The 13,440-nt window shown below is 36.5% G+C and overlaps 2 protein-coding genes across 6 annotated transcripts in view; one reads left to right on the plus strand and one right to left on the minus strand.

The window, feature by feature from the left end:
* Positions 1-5,564, minus strand: part of LOC135208523 (uncharacterized) — a 57,269-nt gene extending 51,705 nt beyond the window's left edge. For 2 of the 5 annotated variants that reach the window (XR_010313184.1, XM_064240807.1), the window contains exon 1: positions 5,321-5,561. Coding sequence is in view for 4 of the 5 variants with exons in the window: in XM_064240807.1 (XP_064096877.1) it covers positions 5,321-5,471 (151 nt within the window). In the remaining variant the exon portion in view is untranslated. Of the gene's footprint in view, positions 1-297; positions 798-5,320 lie in introns of those variants that run through there. The other 3 variants (XM_064240806.1, XM_064240809.1, XM_064240810.1) reach the window with 3 other exon arrangements.
* A 2,235-nt stretch (positions 5,565-7,799) lies between these two features.
* LOC135208525 (dehydrogenase/reductase SDR family member 12-like) overlaps positions 7,800-13,440 on the plus strand; it is a 33,799-nt gene continuing 28,158 nt past the window's right edge. Inside the window, exon 1 of the mRNA XM_064240813.1 lies at positions 7,800-7,967. Within this exon, the coding sequence (XP_064096883.1) occupies positions 7,912-7,967 (56 nt within the window). The 5' untranslated portion in view covers positions 7,800-7,911. The remainder of the gene's footprint in view (positions 7,968-13,440) is intronic.

Consider the following 13,440-nt stretch of genomic DNA (forward strand, 5'->3'; position numbering starts at 1 on the left):
ATGATACAACACTGCAAGATGAAATCTACAATCCTCCCCTCGCCCCCCAACACGTAAGTCCTATACCTATGGGGGGCGGGGGAAACACTTCTCCAAAAATGGTAGATAAAACCCTATAAAAAAAAAAGTATGGATGATACAACACTGCAAGGTGAAATCTACAATTCCCCCCACCCCCGCCCCCAAGCACGTAAGTCCTATACCTATGGGGGGCGGCGGGGGAGGGAAAAACTTCCCCAAAATAGATAGATAAAATCCTAATATATACAAAAACCAACGACTTCCTTCCTTCCTTACCTTCTTCCGCAGCTGACAGGTCAGCAGCCATAACTCCCTTCTGCTCTCCCAGCACCATCACTAAGACCCGACCATGTTTATTTATTATTATACTTTCCAGCGGGTAGCACTGCAGCAGCAGTAGCAGACATTAACGACACCCAACGTGAAGAAGAAGAAGTGACGACGACGTCCTTCGGGGGGCATTCCACCACCACCACCAATCGGGCTCGGAAGGGAAGAAGAATAGTCACGCCGTTGCCCGTCGACGCCGCCGCTTTCTCTCTCTCTCTTTCTATATCCTCGAAATCACTACCCGACGATCTGCTTCTCCCATTCGCTTCCCTTCGCATATGTCATTTCCCTCCCCCCTCAAAAGGATCGGACGTATTAATAAGCCTTTTGTCTAGTTATTCCCCGAACTGTTAATGCAATGACGTGACCGTAAAAGGGCCGCCCTCCCCCATCAAAGTAACAACATTCTTCTTCTCGAGAGAGACTTCGTTGTTGTTGTGCTGGTTGGCTGGCTGGCTGGCGAGTTTATTGATCTGCCGCGGGACGGTCAGCTTTGTTGTACAGCAGCTACTGTCGCTGCTTTTTATTATTATTCTTATTTCTGCTGCCTGATACTCCTACTCGCAACTCTTAAGTCACTACTCGTACGCAAAAATCGTGCCTAATAACAAATACGCCCGTTATTCTAGACTCGAAACCAAATAAGAACTCCTTCCTCCCGTTAAAGTTCTTCATATATCGTCTGCTTTTGTGGAATCGCGACAGTCACTCGAAATCCGACGACGTCTATCAAGTTTGTAGTATAAAATTCGCAGTTAACTTTTTAAAAGAGTCAAATAGACTTTGATGATGAAATATTGGAGGTATGGCATATTGCAAATTTATAGAAAAAAACATCGTTCATCAGGCACGTGCATGGTGCTCCTCCAGCCTTTTAATTGGACGATTATGAGGCCGCCACCTGCCGTGACAGAGACTGCGCTGTAATTACTTTTCTTTCTCAAAACTTTATATATATATATATATATATATATATATATATATATATATATATATATATATATATATATATATATATAATGTGTGTGTGTGCAAAAGCTTGTTTCCCAACCGTATATGTATGTTCGTGCGGGCTGCACTGCTAATAAGATATATATCTATATAAATCTATATATATATATATACATATATATATATATTATATATATATAGTATATAATATATATATATATATATATTAGCAGTACAGCCCGCACGAACATACATATAGGTTGGGAAACAAGCTTTTGCACATGGCAGGTCAGACAGGTTAGATTTACAAAACCGGGGGGGATGGACCCCACACACTTAATCCTCGTCTTTAAGTACTGTAAAGTTCAATAGGCTCTTACTATAGCTTTGTTAGAATGGGGAATATTCGAGTTAGATTTCTTTCTTAACTTAGCAAGGGGTCAGGTAGTACTAGACTCTGAGCTTTGTGAAATTACAGGCAGTCATGAGCGAATGCATGCTTTTACGGCCACATGCAAGTAGACCATGCATGCATGCACAGACATTCCCACGCAAACGATGAAGTTGAACTATACTTTTAGACAAACTCGGCATAAAGGCTTATTTTCAGCAATGACTCAAAAAAAATTGGACACGTCGTGTTATGTCAGTGTCATATAGGACTTGATACATGACTAAGGAAAACTATTTTGCTCTCTCTCTCTCTCTCTCTCTCTCTCTCTCTCTCTCTCTCTCTCTCTCTCTCTCTCTCTCTCAAATACCAAGGTCTATCCAAGTCGTTTCTATAGATGCAGGGCTTCAAAGACTAAAGATGTATAGAGATGTTCGTCTCCGTCATTAGAACTAAAAGTACTACCTCCCCACCCCCTTCCCTACACTCTCTCCTCTCTCTCTCTCTCTCTCTCTCTCTCTCTCTCTCTCTCTCTCTCTCTCTCTCTCTGAGAAACTTCCGTCCTATTGAAATGTATAGAAATGCACTATAGCCTTGAGGGCGTCTTCCATAACAGCTCACCATCCACAGACGTGCCCGGAGGTCACGAGCCGCCCAGCAACCCCCTCCTCTGTCCTCAACCCCCTCCCCTTTTTGTATTCATGTACTCTCTATAGCGTCCCCGGATCACCCTTGATAGTCTCCACAGATCTCCCTCAAGGTTCCCATTGATACCCGTAGGTCTGCCACTCGTCCCCTCATTCCATAAGTTATATAGAGCATAAACTTGAAAAGAACTCGGGGTGTGGGCCAAGGTTGACTTATAGGCTCTTGTGACGTGTTCCATCTTCTCTTTTCTGTTATTACTTCTACTGTTGTAGTTGTTTTTGTTGTTAATTTTCAGGTCCAACTGGTCAAACTTGACGCTGGCCACGGGCATCGTTACCATGAAAAAGCTAAGCACCATAACTGCTTCTGTTTCAGCGGATACGGAAGGGAACATTGTACTAATATTTAATCCCTACCAGTGTTTTTCGCCTTAATACTAATATTAATAGCATCAAACACCATTGAAATTTTTTAAAAACACGTCCGTATCTCAGGAAGAATCTATTGTAACGTATTCAAACATTTTTTTCATTTTTTAACAAAGGTGCTTGGTGCAAGCTGACTCACCCGACGAAAAGTTCCGACTGGACATAATATACCGAGAGAGATCCTGGATAAAAAGATAGATTTCACACGTATAATGCCGCCATAAACAGAATTCTGACTTCCCTGATCAACTATCTCATTGATCATGTCGACTATCGTATATACAATAGCTTTGTATCGTAAGTGAATTCTGGCGAGCGTGTCCTTAGATTTATTGTAGTACTATAGGCCTACTGCTGCAATACTTACAAAGAACGCGAACATACAAATATACATCTGTATGTATATAAATAAATAATCTTACATATATACGTATGTATATGCAATTATATATATATATATATATATATATATATATATATATATCTGCACGTGCATGAGAGAGAGAGAATACGCAAACCCTGAAATTCAAACAAATTACCAGCATTCGATGTAACCTCGATGCGAATATGCTGAGCTTTTGTTTTTATTTTATGCTTTTTTACTATAAAAAGGTTCACCGATATTGCCATTCATTTATTCGATTTCCGGTTTATCCATAAAAACAGGTCCACTACAATTCTAAAACGAATGCTCGTGACATTCATTCGAGGTAAAGGAAAAATATTGCGATGTATACATTATATATATATTATAAATATATATGATATATATATAGATATATATATATAAAAATTAATATATATATATATAATTATATATATTATATAGATATACTTATATAATATCATGATATATATATATATATATATATATATATAGATACACATATATAATAATATTTATCGGTTATATATTTATCGTTAGATATGGTAGTAAGCTATGACAATGTTCACAGTTCGTACTAAAAAGAAAAAAAAAGAAAAAATGAAAATAACAAATACTGTCGATAAAACTCAACGGCTCTGGAAAAAGAAGAAGAAGAAGAATACATTATGTGAATAAATGATACAAGACTATTTCATAATAACGTTTCCGTTCGCTAAATATTTATTGTCCTCCTGGAGAGAGGAGAGAGAGAGAGGAGAAGAGAGAGAGGAGAGAGAGATAGAGAGAGAGACGAGAGGAGAGAGAGGAGAGAGAGAGAGAGAGAGAGAGAGAGAGAGAGAGAGATTCTACATATAAATGGGAAACAAAAACTTGAACGACCAAAGATGTTACAACAAATATCATCGATAAGAACTCATCAGATACAGAGGATATGACACCGTAAAAAAACAGCAGAAACTGATAAGCTCAAAAGATAAGGAATTAGGGCGTACGTGAATGATCATAAAGAATATATTAAACTAATAATTCAAGGATAAGAGATGGAGCTCATCGTGCGTGCCAACAGACCAAAGTCTCAGCTCGTTTTTAAAAAAACACCCTTTCGACGCACGACCTGAACGTGACATTGTTGAAGAACCGCACAAAAACGCACACAAATACTCTCGCTTAAAACACTCACACTCACACCAACGAACGCCACCCAGCTGCGGCTCTCAGGCCTCGTTGTGACCCACGTTTTTAAAACAATGATAATAATAATTGTTGAATGAGATGTACCTGGCGCTCCGAAATTAGGGTTGCCAGGACGTTGCATGTATAAATAGTACAAGACCTAAAATGCAGTGTGTGCATATATATATATATATATATATATATATATATATATATATATATCTGTGTGTGTGTGTCATTGACCGTACAGTGTTTTTGTTTTGATTTTTTTCTTTTTCGACGGCAGGTGGAGACGTGCTGTCTCGAACCTTCTTACGATACCATAATTTTTTTATGATATAATTAAATTTATCTTAAAGTCATAAATGATAAAAAACGAAAGCCTTGGGGGTAAATGAAATCAAATAGTAAAGGATGAGGTTCATCGGCCTAGTGTTTTTTTTCTCTCTCTCTTCCACTTTTAGATACCGCAAAACCGAGGCGAGAATAGATACTTGCCTTCGCCATTTTTTTTTTTTACCTGAGTGCAACTGCAAGAAAAATCTTTCCAAAATTCAGGAAAAATAGACTGGAGGCGAACTTTAGATAAAATATGCTTGTTCAGGTAGATGAGAATACAATTATGATATAAGCTGACGGAACTGAGTCTAGTACTTATATAGAATATGAATGACACTATTAAACATTTCACGTTTTGTCTGTCAATGAACAACAATTAGACGATATATATATATATATATATATATATATATATATATATATATATATATATATATATATATATATATATATATATATATATATATATTAAAATAAACGTAACCATCGATGAATCTATTGTATTTTACTGAAATGGCTGAATTCACATTAACTCACCTGGGATCAGTTCATTGTACAAAATAATAATAATAGATAAATAAATAAATAAATAAAGAAAAATAAAAATAAACAGCAAAATTATCTTTAAATAAAAAACTGAGGGGATTTTACCTGCGTTTTCAATTTCTTCAGCAAAGGATACGATCAAGCTCTCCTCGAATATCCCAGGATCATCACCGAAAAACTCCTCCGCTCCTTCGCAGGACTCGTCATAGTCTCCTTCCGAATCGTTCGAAGTTTCTTCACTCATGGCGCTAGGCATAGGATGTGATGACTGAGAGTTAGAGAAGGCTCAGAGAGAGAGAGAGAGAGAGAGAAATAAGACACTCCTCCACACACGAGACGTAACCGATACACGGCGCTGTTCCCACTTCCTGGCAGACATATAGGTTTCGCGTATTATTTTGATCGGGAAATTTTCATCCTAACCGGTTTAGGCAGGACGAAGTTTACGATAAAAATCTTCTTCGAAAACTAGACTCACTTTCGTAATTAAGGTTTTCGCTGTAGATTTTTTTTTCCCAGCAGGACTGTAGTTGTAAGTCTAGTGTCCTAGAAGGTTAGCATTTGGAGTTCAGCAATTATATAAATCCGATTGATTTTCGTTCTATTGGATGAATTTCTTTATTCAGAAACCTAATCTGGCGTCTAAGAAGAATAAACATGACGAGTTCAGAGGATTGTAGGTACTAATCTTTAACAAAGCAAGATAAGTCTGCAAATTGGTCATTTTTTGCACACATACACTGCAAAAACTAAGTGGGCACTGGTCAAACTTTGAACACTGTCAAATGGATTGTTACACACCACAGCAGCTGTCATTAAAAGTTTCGAAACGCTTCGTATTACGTCAGCGTGACTTACTGGTTGAGTTACCTAAATAGACATAAGCAAAGAATCAAAGGGAAAACCACTGGTTCTTGTGGTCAGTTTTTCTCCAATGTCTCTTCCTACAGGCTTCTCTCCGTCTCTGTTTCACGCCATCTCAATCTGGTCATCTCGTGATCTTCGTATATGAAAACTTTGAAGATGGCTGGGTTTCCAGAATTCCAGTATTAGACGTAAGCAACTCTGAAATGTAGAAGTTAGCATACACTTCTGTTGCAATACGGAAAGACACAAGTGGAAAGACACAAATGATCTTGCTAATACCAATTGGAGTGACTGTTATTATAAACGAATAGCTTAAAAATACAGTACTTGATTAGTACAAATAACCTGACTAAACCACCTGCTGTGGCCATGGGTGTGTACCCAGGAGTTATTAATAACTATTTTCACGAAGCATTGCAAATATATATTATTTTAATTTTTCATACGACAGGGCATGAACTGTGACGTCTCTTGTTGATGGTAATGCATTGGTTAGATTTCTTTACTGTCATTATTTTCACTTTTATAAATTATTTTTTTGGTCCAAAATTTTGAGTGGGACAGCGCCTTTTCCCGCCTCCTTCTCGAAACTGTTTTTTCATCTTATTTCGTCGTTAAGTCGTTATCAATCAAGAGGGACTGTAATCTTGGAACACTACCATGTTGAATGAAAAGATTTATTTTTTTCTTGGGAAAAGGTGAGGACAAAATCCATCGACTGACAGTTTTTCATGGCCCTCTTTTTCTGCCACTCCATTGATCAACTAAAATTACTAAATCAATTTGTCGTCACATTATGTCTCTCTGAGAGAACGTAACGAAGTCACTTGCATTTTACCATCTCCGTCTTTTTTTCCCGTGTGAAATTCATTCTCTTTTTCTGTGTGGAATTCCTACGCTAAAAATCAATAGGTACTGTGCCATTGTTCAGTACTCGATTTTACCAATGGCTTTCGGAATGTTCACGAATTCCTTAAACTTAGACGTATGCGATAAGGAAATCTTACGGGTTGATAACATTCCAGTCCTGATTACAAAAAGGTTTTATAATTTATAGTTGCTTAATATTATTTCTAGAAATACTTCATAATTCAAGATTAATCCTATATTCCTTTAAAGCTGCTTGTGTGTAAATGAATCCCTACAATATTATACGATAGAAAAAAGAAGAAAGTTTGTAAACAAAAATCCTTGATCATAGATACAAACAAGCTCGATTAGCGATCCCGACTCGCGTCAAAGTTATGAATTCCCAAAAGTAAAAAAAAGTAATATCATTATTAAATGGATAATTAAACATACTTTTGTGATTATGAAGATAATACTGATTATCTTTAGGGTCCCCCAACTTTAATAAATGACGTTATATATGATGCTTAGTGTTACGCAATTCTGTTGAGTAAACGTATGAAATGTTATTAGACTCGTTTCAGAAAGTCCAAACTTGACCTCAGTGTCTTATTATTATCATTATATTATTATTACCTTTTGTAAAGGAGATTTAATGTAAGATATATGATACTTAGGGGTTCGCAATTCTGTTGAGTATACGTATGCAATATGATTAAAATCGTTCCAGTTAAGTCCAAAATTTACCCCAGTGTCTTATTATTATCATTATATCATTACAATTACCCTTCGTAAAGGAGATTTAATGTAAGATATCATCTAATACTAGAGGGCTAAATAAAGACAGCTTTAGTTATATTTTATATCGATGGCTACATATTTGTCTGCTGGGGAAGGCGGGTCATCTTACGAAACACCTGTTGGATAACACGCCCATTTTTCCGCCAATTCACGCCCATTTTTCTGCCATTAAATTAAATATGTCCATCTACCGAAACACCGTCTGGTTCGTGAAGGGGCTCAGAGAATATACGAAGTGAGTAAACTAAATATTAGTATAATAATTATCTAGCTAAAGTTTTTTTCAGACGTAGAGCTAGGCTACCTAGCTAAATTTAGACCCGTTTTTTCTTCGAATTTTAGGCCTACGATATTTTACCTTATATTCCTTAGGCCTTAATGTTATTATGAGGGAGATATTTTGGAAACCTGGTTTGGTGTTTCTACAGAAACACTCCGCACGGACTGCAAGGAACGTTACCGCGGATACGACATCCACTAGGGATTGGGGTGTCCAATGTATAGGTAGCTACCTAGTACTAGGTACTACTATTTTTTTCTTCGACTCCTCTTAGGCCTACGATATTTTACCGTAGGCCTTAGTGTCATTGTGGGGGAGATCTTTTGGAGAGCATGTTTTTTTTAAGTGGAAATAAAGGTAGAGGTAGTAAATCTAAAAAAAGATAAAAAAAAGGGTATAAAAGAAAAAAAATGTCTTCGACTCCTGTTAGGCTTACGATATTTAGGGTAAAAAACCGCATGGTACAGGGGTGGACCATGTACGATCAATGTGTACAACCCCAAGAAAAGTACATTATAACGCGTCCTGACACCGGAGTAGAGGTCTTTAGCTCCATTTCTCAACAACAACAAGTCGTGACTGATGCCCATCTCCGATGTCAGCACGAGTTATAATGTACTTTTTTTGGGATTGTTCACGTTGATCGTACATGGTCCACCCCTGTACCATGCGGTTTTTTACCTTACTACCTTTGGCCTGATGTCATTATGGGGGAGATCTCTTGGAGACCAGGTTTTTTTTAAGAGGAAATATAAAAAAAGGATGTAAAAAAAAGAACAGTAAAGTGAATTGCATGAGTAGGTAGATAGCCTAGGTAGTATGGGTCTAGGCTAAAATGCACAGCCACAACAACAGTAGCTAGGCCTATTTGTATTAGTTATTAGTATTATTATTATGCACAGGATATTGGTACGGCAGCTGTATCCCTGATTGCGATAGAAATTGGTACGGCACTGAAGTGTGCATGCATCAATTTCAGACTTCCTGCTGTACAAATAACATACTGTAGTGGGGGTAAGTCAGATTCTGTGCCGTATTGCGCTATTGACTTGCTGTAGGTACAGCAGTTTGTTAATCATGCAGCAGTACTGATTTTCTTCGCTTAACATGTTTAATTCAAAATGTCAAAGTGAAGCACCATACTGTCATCACCAAAGCATTTTGACACTAAATGAAAATATAAAAAATCACAATAATACTTAAACATACTTAGATTTTGACTATATACATGAAAAATAAAACTAAAGTAATCTATCTGTGTACCACAAATCTTCTTTGAATCTCCTCTGAACCGTGTAATAACACATCAGTTTTGCCGAAAAGCAGATGTTTTCAGGTTTCAACGAGCTGAACAAAGCAATAGATGTCTACGAAGAGTCAAACTTCCAGAAATTGTATATCCGTAGGTCACGAACAATCGAATCTGTCCTGAAAAGAGCTCCGAAGAGGAGATTCAAAGAAGACTTGAAGTACACAGAAATCATGCTCTGCTGTATTCATGGTAGTAAGTTAAACTACTAGTCGATCCTCTGGTAAATGGCCTAATCAATGGTAAGTAATCATCCAAATCAGGTCTATATTAACAGCATGTTTCCCATATTGGATGCACTACTGACTGCTGCACTGTGCTTCAAATCTTTGTATCTCCTCTTCAGAACTCTTTTCAGGGCCGATTCGATCGTTCATGACCTACAGATATACAATTTCTGGAAGTTTGACTCTTTGTAGATGTCTGTTGCCTTTTTCAGCTTGATGAAATCTGAAAACATCTGTTTTTCAGCAAAAACTGATGTATTATTACACGGTTCAAGTTGCTAGGTCACATTTTCTTGCTGTCACTGATATGCCTGAGCCGGGATGTCCCCTGGGGCAGTAAAGAAGGGTTCGCGCATGCACAATTCACAGCTGTACCAATATTTATCGCAATCAGGGATACGGCTGCCGTACCAATATCCAGTTCGTTATTATTATTATTATTATTATTATTATTATTATTATTATTATTATTATTATTATTATTATTATTTATGTCAGTAATTTGTACCATTCACTGAACATAAATAATTAAAAATTAAAGTTGTTATAAATCCATGTAAGCTATTAAAGTGCTGATCAACCTAACATGCATTAACCTAGCCCTTAAACGCCGAATGGACGTATTAAACGTCGAGTCAAAATCTCCCCCGATTGCCGAATGGACGTACCATACGTCGACTCAAAAAATTTTTTTTTTAAATTCGCGGAAAAATACTTATAGGCCTACCAGCCAAAAACTTTTGAATCACGCGCCTTGGGGGATCCTGGGAGTTCACGAATCAAGGCGTTGTTTTGTTTACAATCGTTACGCAGGCGCGCAAGCGCGAATTTCTTTCTTATCGCACTAAAAAGTATCAGTGACATACTTCAAAAATTATTTCGCCACTTTGACATAATTTTTGCACCGTTTTAAATTATCTGTTACATGAAGTATTATATATGAAAATGTGCGCAATTTCATTTAAAATACAACAAAAAAATACTCATGATTGTAGCTTTTATCAGTTTTGAAATATTTCCATATAAATAACGATGTGCCAAAATTTCAACCTTCGGTCAACTTTGACTCTACCGAAATGGTCGAAAAACGCAATTGTAAGCTAAAACGCTTATATTGTAGTAATATTCAACTATTTACCTTAATTTTGCAACAAATTGGAAGTTTCTAGCACAATATTTTGATTTATGGTGAATTTATGAAAAAACTTTTTCCTTACGTCCTCGCGGTAACTCTTCCGAAAAAATCATACATGCGATTTGTGGTAATGTTTTGCACCATTTTAAAATTAGCCGTTACATAAAGTTTTATATATAGAAATGTGCGCAATTTCATGCAAGAATAAACAACTAAAAACAACCCATGGTTGTAGCTTTTATCAGTTTTGAAATATTTTCATATAAAAAATGATAAGTGACAAATTTTCAACCTTCGGTCAATTTTGACTCTATCTACCGAAATGTCGAAAAAACGCAATTGTAAGCTAAAACTTATATTTTAGTAATATTCAATCATTTACCTTCATTTTGTAACAAATTGGAAGTCTCTAGCACAATATTTCGATTTATGGTGAATTTATGAAAAAAAACAATAAAAATTTTCCTTACGTCCGCGCGGTAACTCTTCCGAAAAAATCATACGTGCGATTGTGTAATGTTTGCAAACCATTTTAAATTAGCCGTTACATAAAGTTTTATATATGAAAATGTGCGCAATTTCATGTAGAATACAACGAAAAATAATTGAAGGTTGTAGCTTTTCTCATTTTTGAAATATTTGCATATAAATCACGATAAATAGAAAAAAAACCACGTTGGTCAACTTTGACTCTACCGAAATGGTCAAAAAACGCAATGTAAGCTAAAACTCCCTTATATTTTAGTAATATTCAATCATTTACCTTCATTTTGCAACAAATTCGAAGTCTCTAGCACAATATTTCGATTTATGGTGAATTTATGAAAAAAACTTTCCTTCCCTCCCGCGACGCGCGGATTCTCCGCCATAAATCTCCGAATTGCGTACATCGCATTCTCGGAAAATTTGCTCCGTTTCATATTTGGCATTTCATAGAGTTTTATATATGAAAATGTGCGCAATTTCATGTAGAATAAAAGAAAAATTTTTTGAAGGTTGTAGCTATTCTAATTTCCGAAATAATTGCATATAAAAAAAATTATAAAAATTTTTCGACATTTGGTCATTTTTAACTCGTCGGAAATGGTCGAAAACTGCAATTGTAAGCTAAAACTCTTACAGTATCGTAATATTCAATCATTTGTCTTCATTTTGAAAGAAATTGGAAGTCTCTAGAACAGTATTTAGTTTTACGGTGAATTTTTGAAAAAAAAACATTTTTTTACGTCCGTGCATTACGAATTCGTACATCATTTTGTGATAATATTTTTCCGGTGTTGCTTTTGTTGTTTTACAATGTATTATATATCAAAATGATTGCAATTTAGTGTACAATACAACGAAAAAAAAAGAAACTCGTTAGCTTTTACGGTTTTTTGCACAGCGTGATTTTAATACAATTATGTATGAATTTTTTTTTTTCGCTACCATATATCGCATTATTTACATATGATAATGATATTATTTTTCATTTCTGATGATTGCATACTAAACTTCAGGCAATGACAAAAAAAAGGAGCCAAAAATGAACTCTTAATCTTCAAAACTAAGCGCGCTGTGATTTTTTGAAAAAATTATTTTTTCCGCTTCCGCGCTCACTCAAAACCGGCTCCGGCATTCGGGGGAGTTTTTTATTTTTACCGCTTCGGCGCTTAAGGGCTAGGCTACCCCAGAGGGTGTCAGTTGGGGTGATAAAAACCTATAGGCCTAACACAAAAGAGGAATACAACTCATAAAAGCATGTACAATTCATCTACTACATCGGCAGGCTTCTTGTATATTTACTTTAAAGATCGAACAGTCATTGGGTAAAAATTACCGAACGGCCACCTGTCCTCTACTGTAGTGTGACCACCTTCCTGAAAAAGTACTTGAACACATCCTGTAACCCAGGATAGACATTAGCCAAGAGCCAGATGGTGTCCGTCAAAGCAACACCTCAAGACCTCTACTTTCCTCTCGAAGTCAGTTTTTTCTCCCAGGTCACAAATGAAGGCCATAATTTACGATTTTCGGGAAGGTGGTCGCGCCATGGTAGAGGGGGCCATCAGGTGGCCATTTGGTATTTTACCCTATGCCCAACATTTATTTCTTTGTGACAAAGGAAATCTCTGCTCCAGACAAGGCATCTTGGTAGATCTAAGTAGTAATTGCTCAATGTCGGGTATTTCCTTGGAAATTAATTTACTTAATTCTATAGTATTTTGGTTGCTTATTAAGAACTTGCTGTTATTTTTTGTTGGTCGACTGTAATTAACCTCCCCCCCAGGGACTAGTACTAAACATGGTGAAATACATTTGACCCCCAATCCCTAGTGACTCGTTTTCGTGGGACCATTCCTTGCAGTCTGTGCAGAGCTATTAACTTAGTAATACTGTATCAGCATCTGTTTTTGTACACCTGCACTTTCAGGTCCCCATTACGTTGTCCCTAACCCTGTGTCAAGAACTTAATTTGTTTATATAAATAATAGAGGTATAAGTGACTTGCCAAATTAGCATTGAAAGTAATCAAGGTGGGTCACATTCCCACATGGGACAGTGTTTCTCTTAGCCCTAATTTGACTATTCACATCAGGCACTTTCAAAATAGGACACAATTTTGAATTATCTTCTGTGTTTTTAAAGTTCAACACTGAATCACATAGTACAGTTAGGTCTACCATATACAGGCAGTCCCTGGGTTATGCTGGAGTTTCCGTTCCTACGCTTCGATGTAAGCTGAAAAACAACATAACCTGAAATATCATCGAAAAT

This window comes from Macrobrachium nipponense, chromosome 35 (assembly GCF_015104395.2).
Source record: "Macrobrachium nipponense isolate FS-2020 chromosome 35, ASM1510439v2, whole genome shotgun sequence".
NCBI classification, from domain to species: Eukaryota; Metazoa; Arthropoda; class Malacostraca; order Decapoda; family Palaemonidae; genus Macrobrachium; species Macrobrachium nipponense.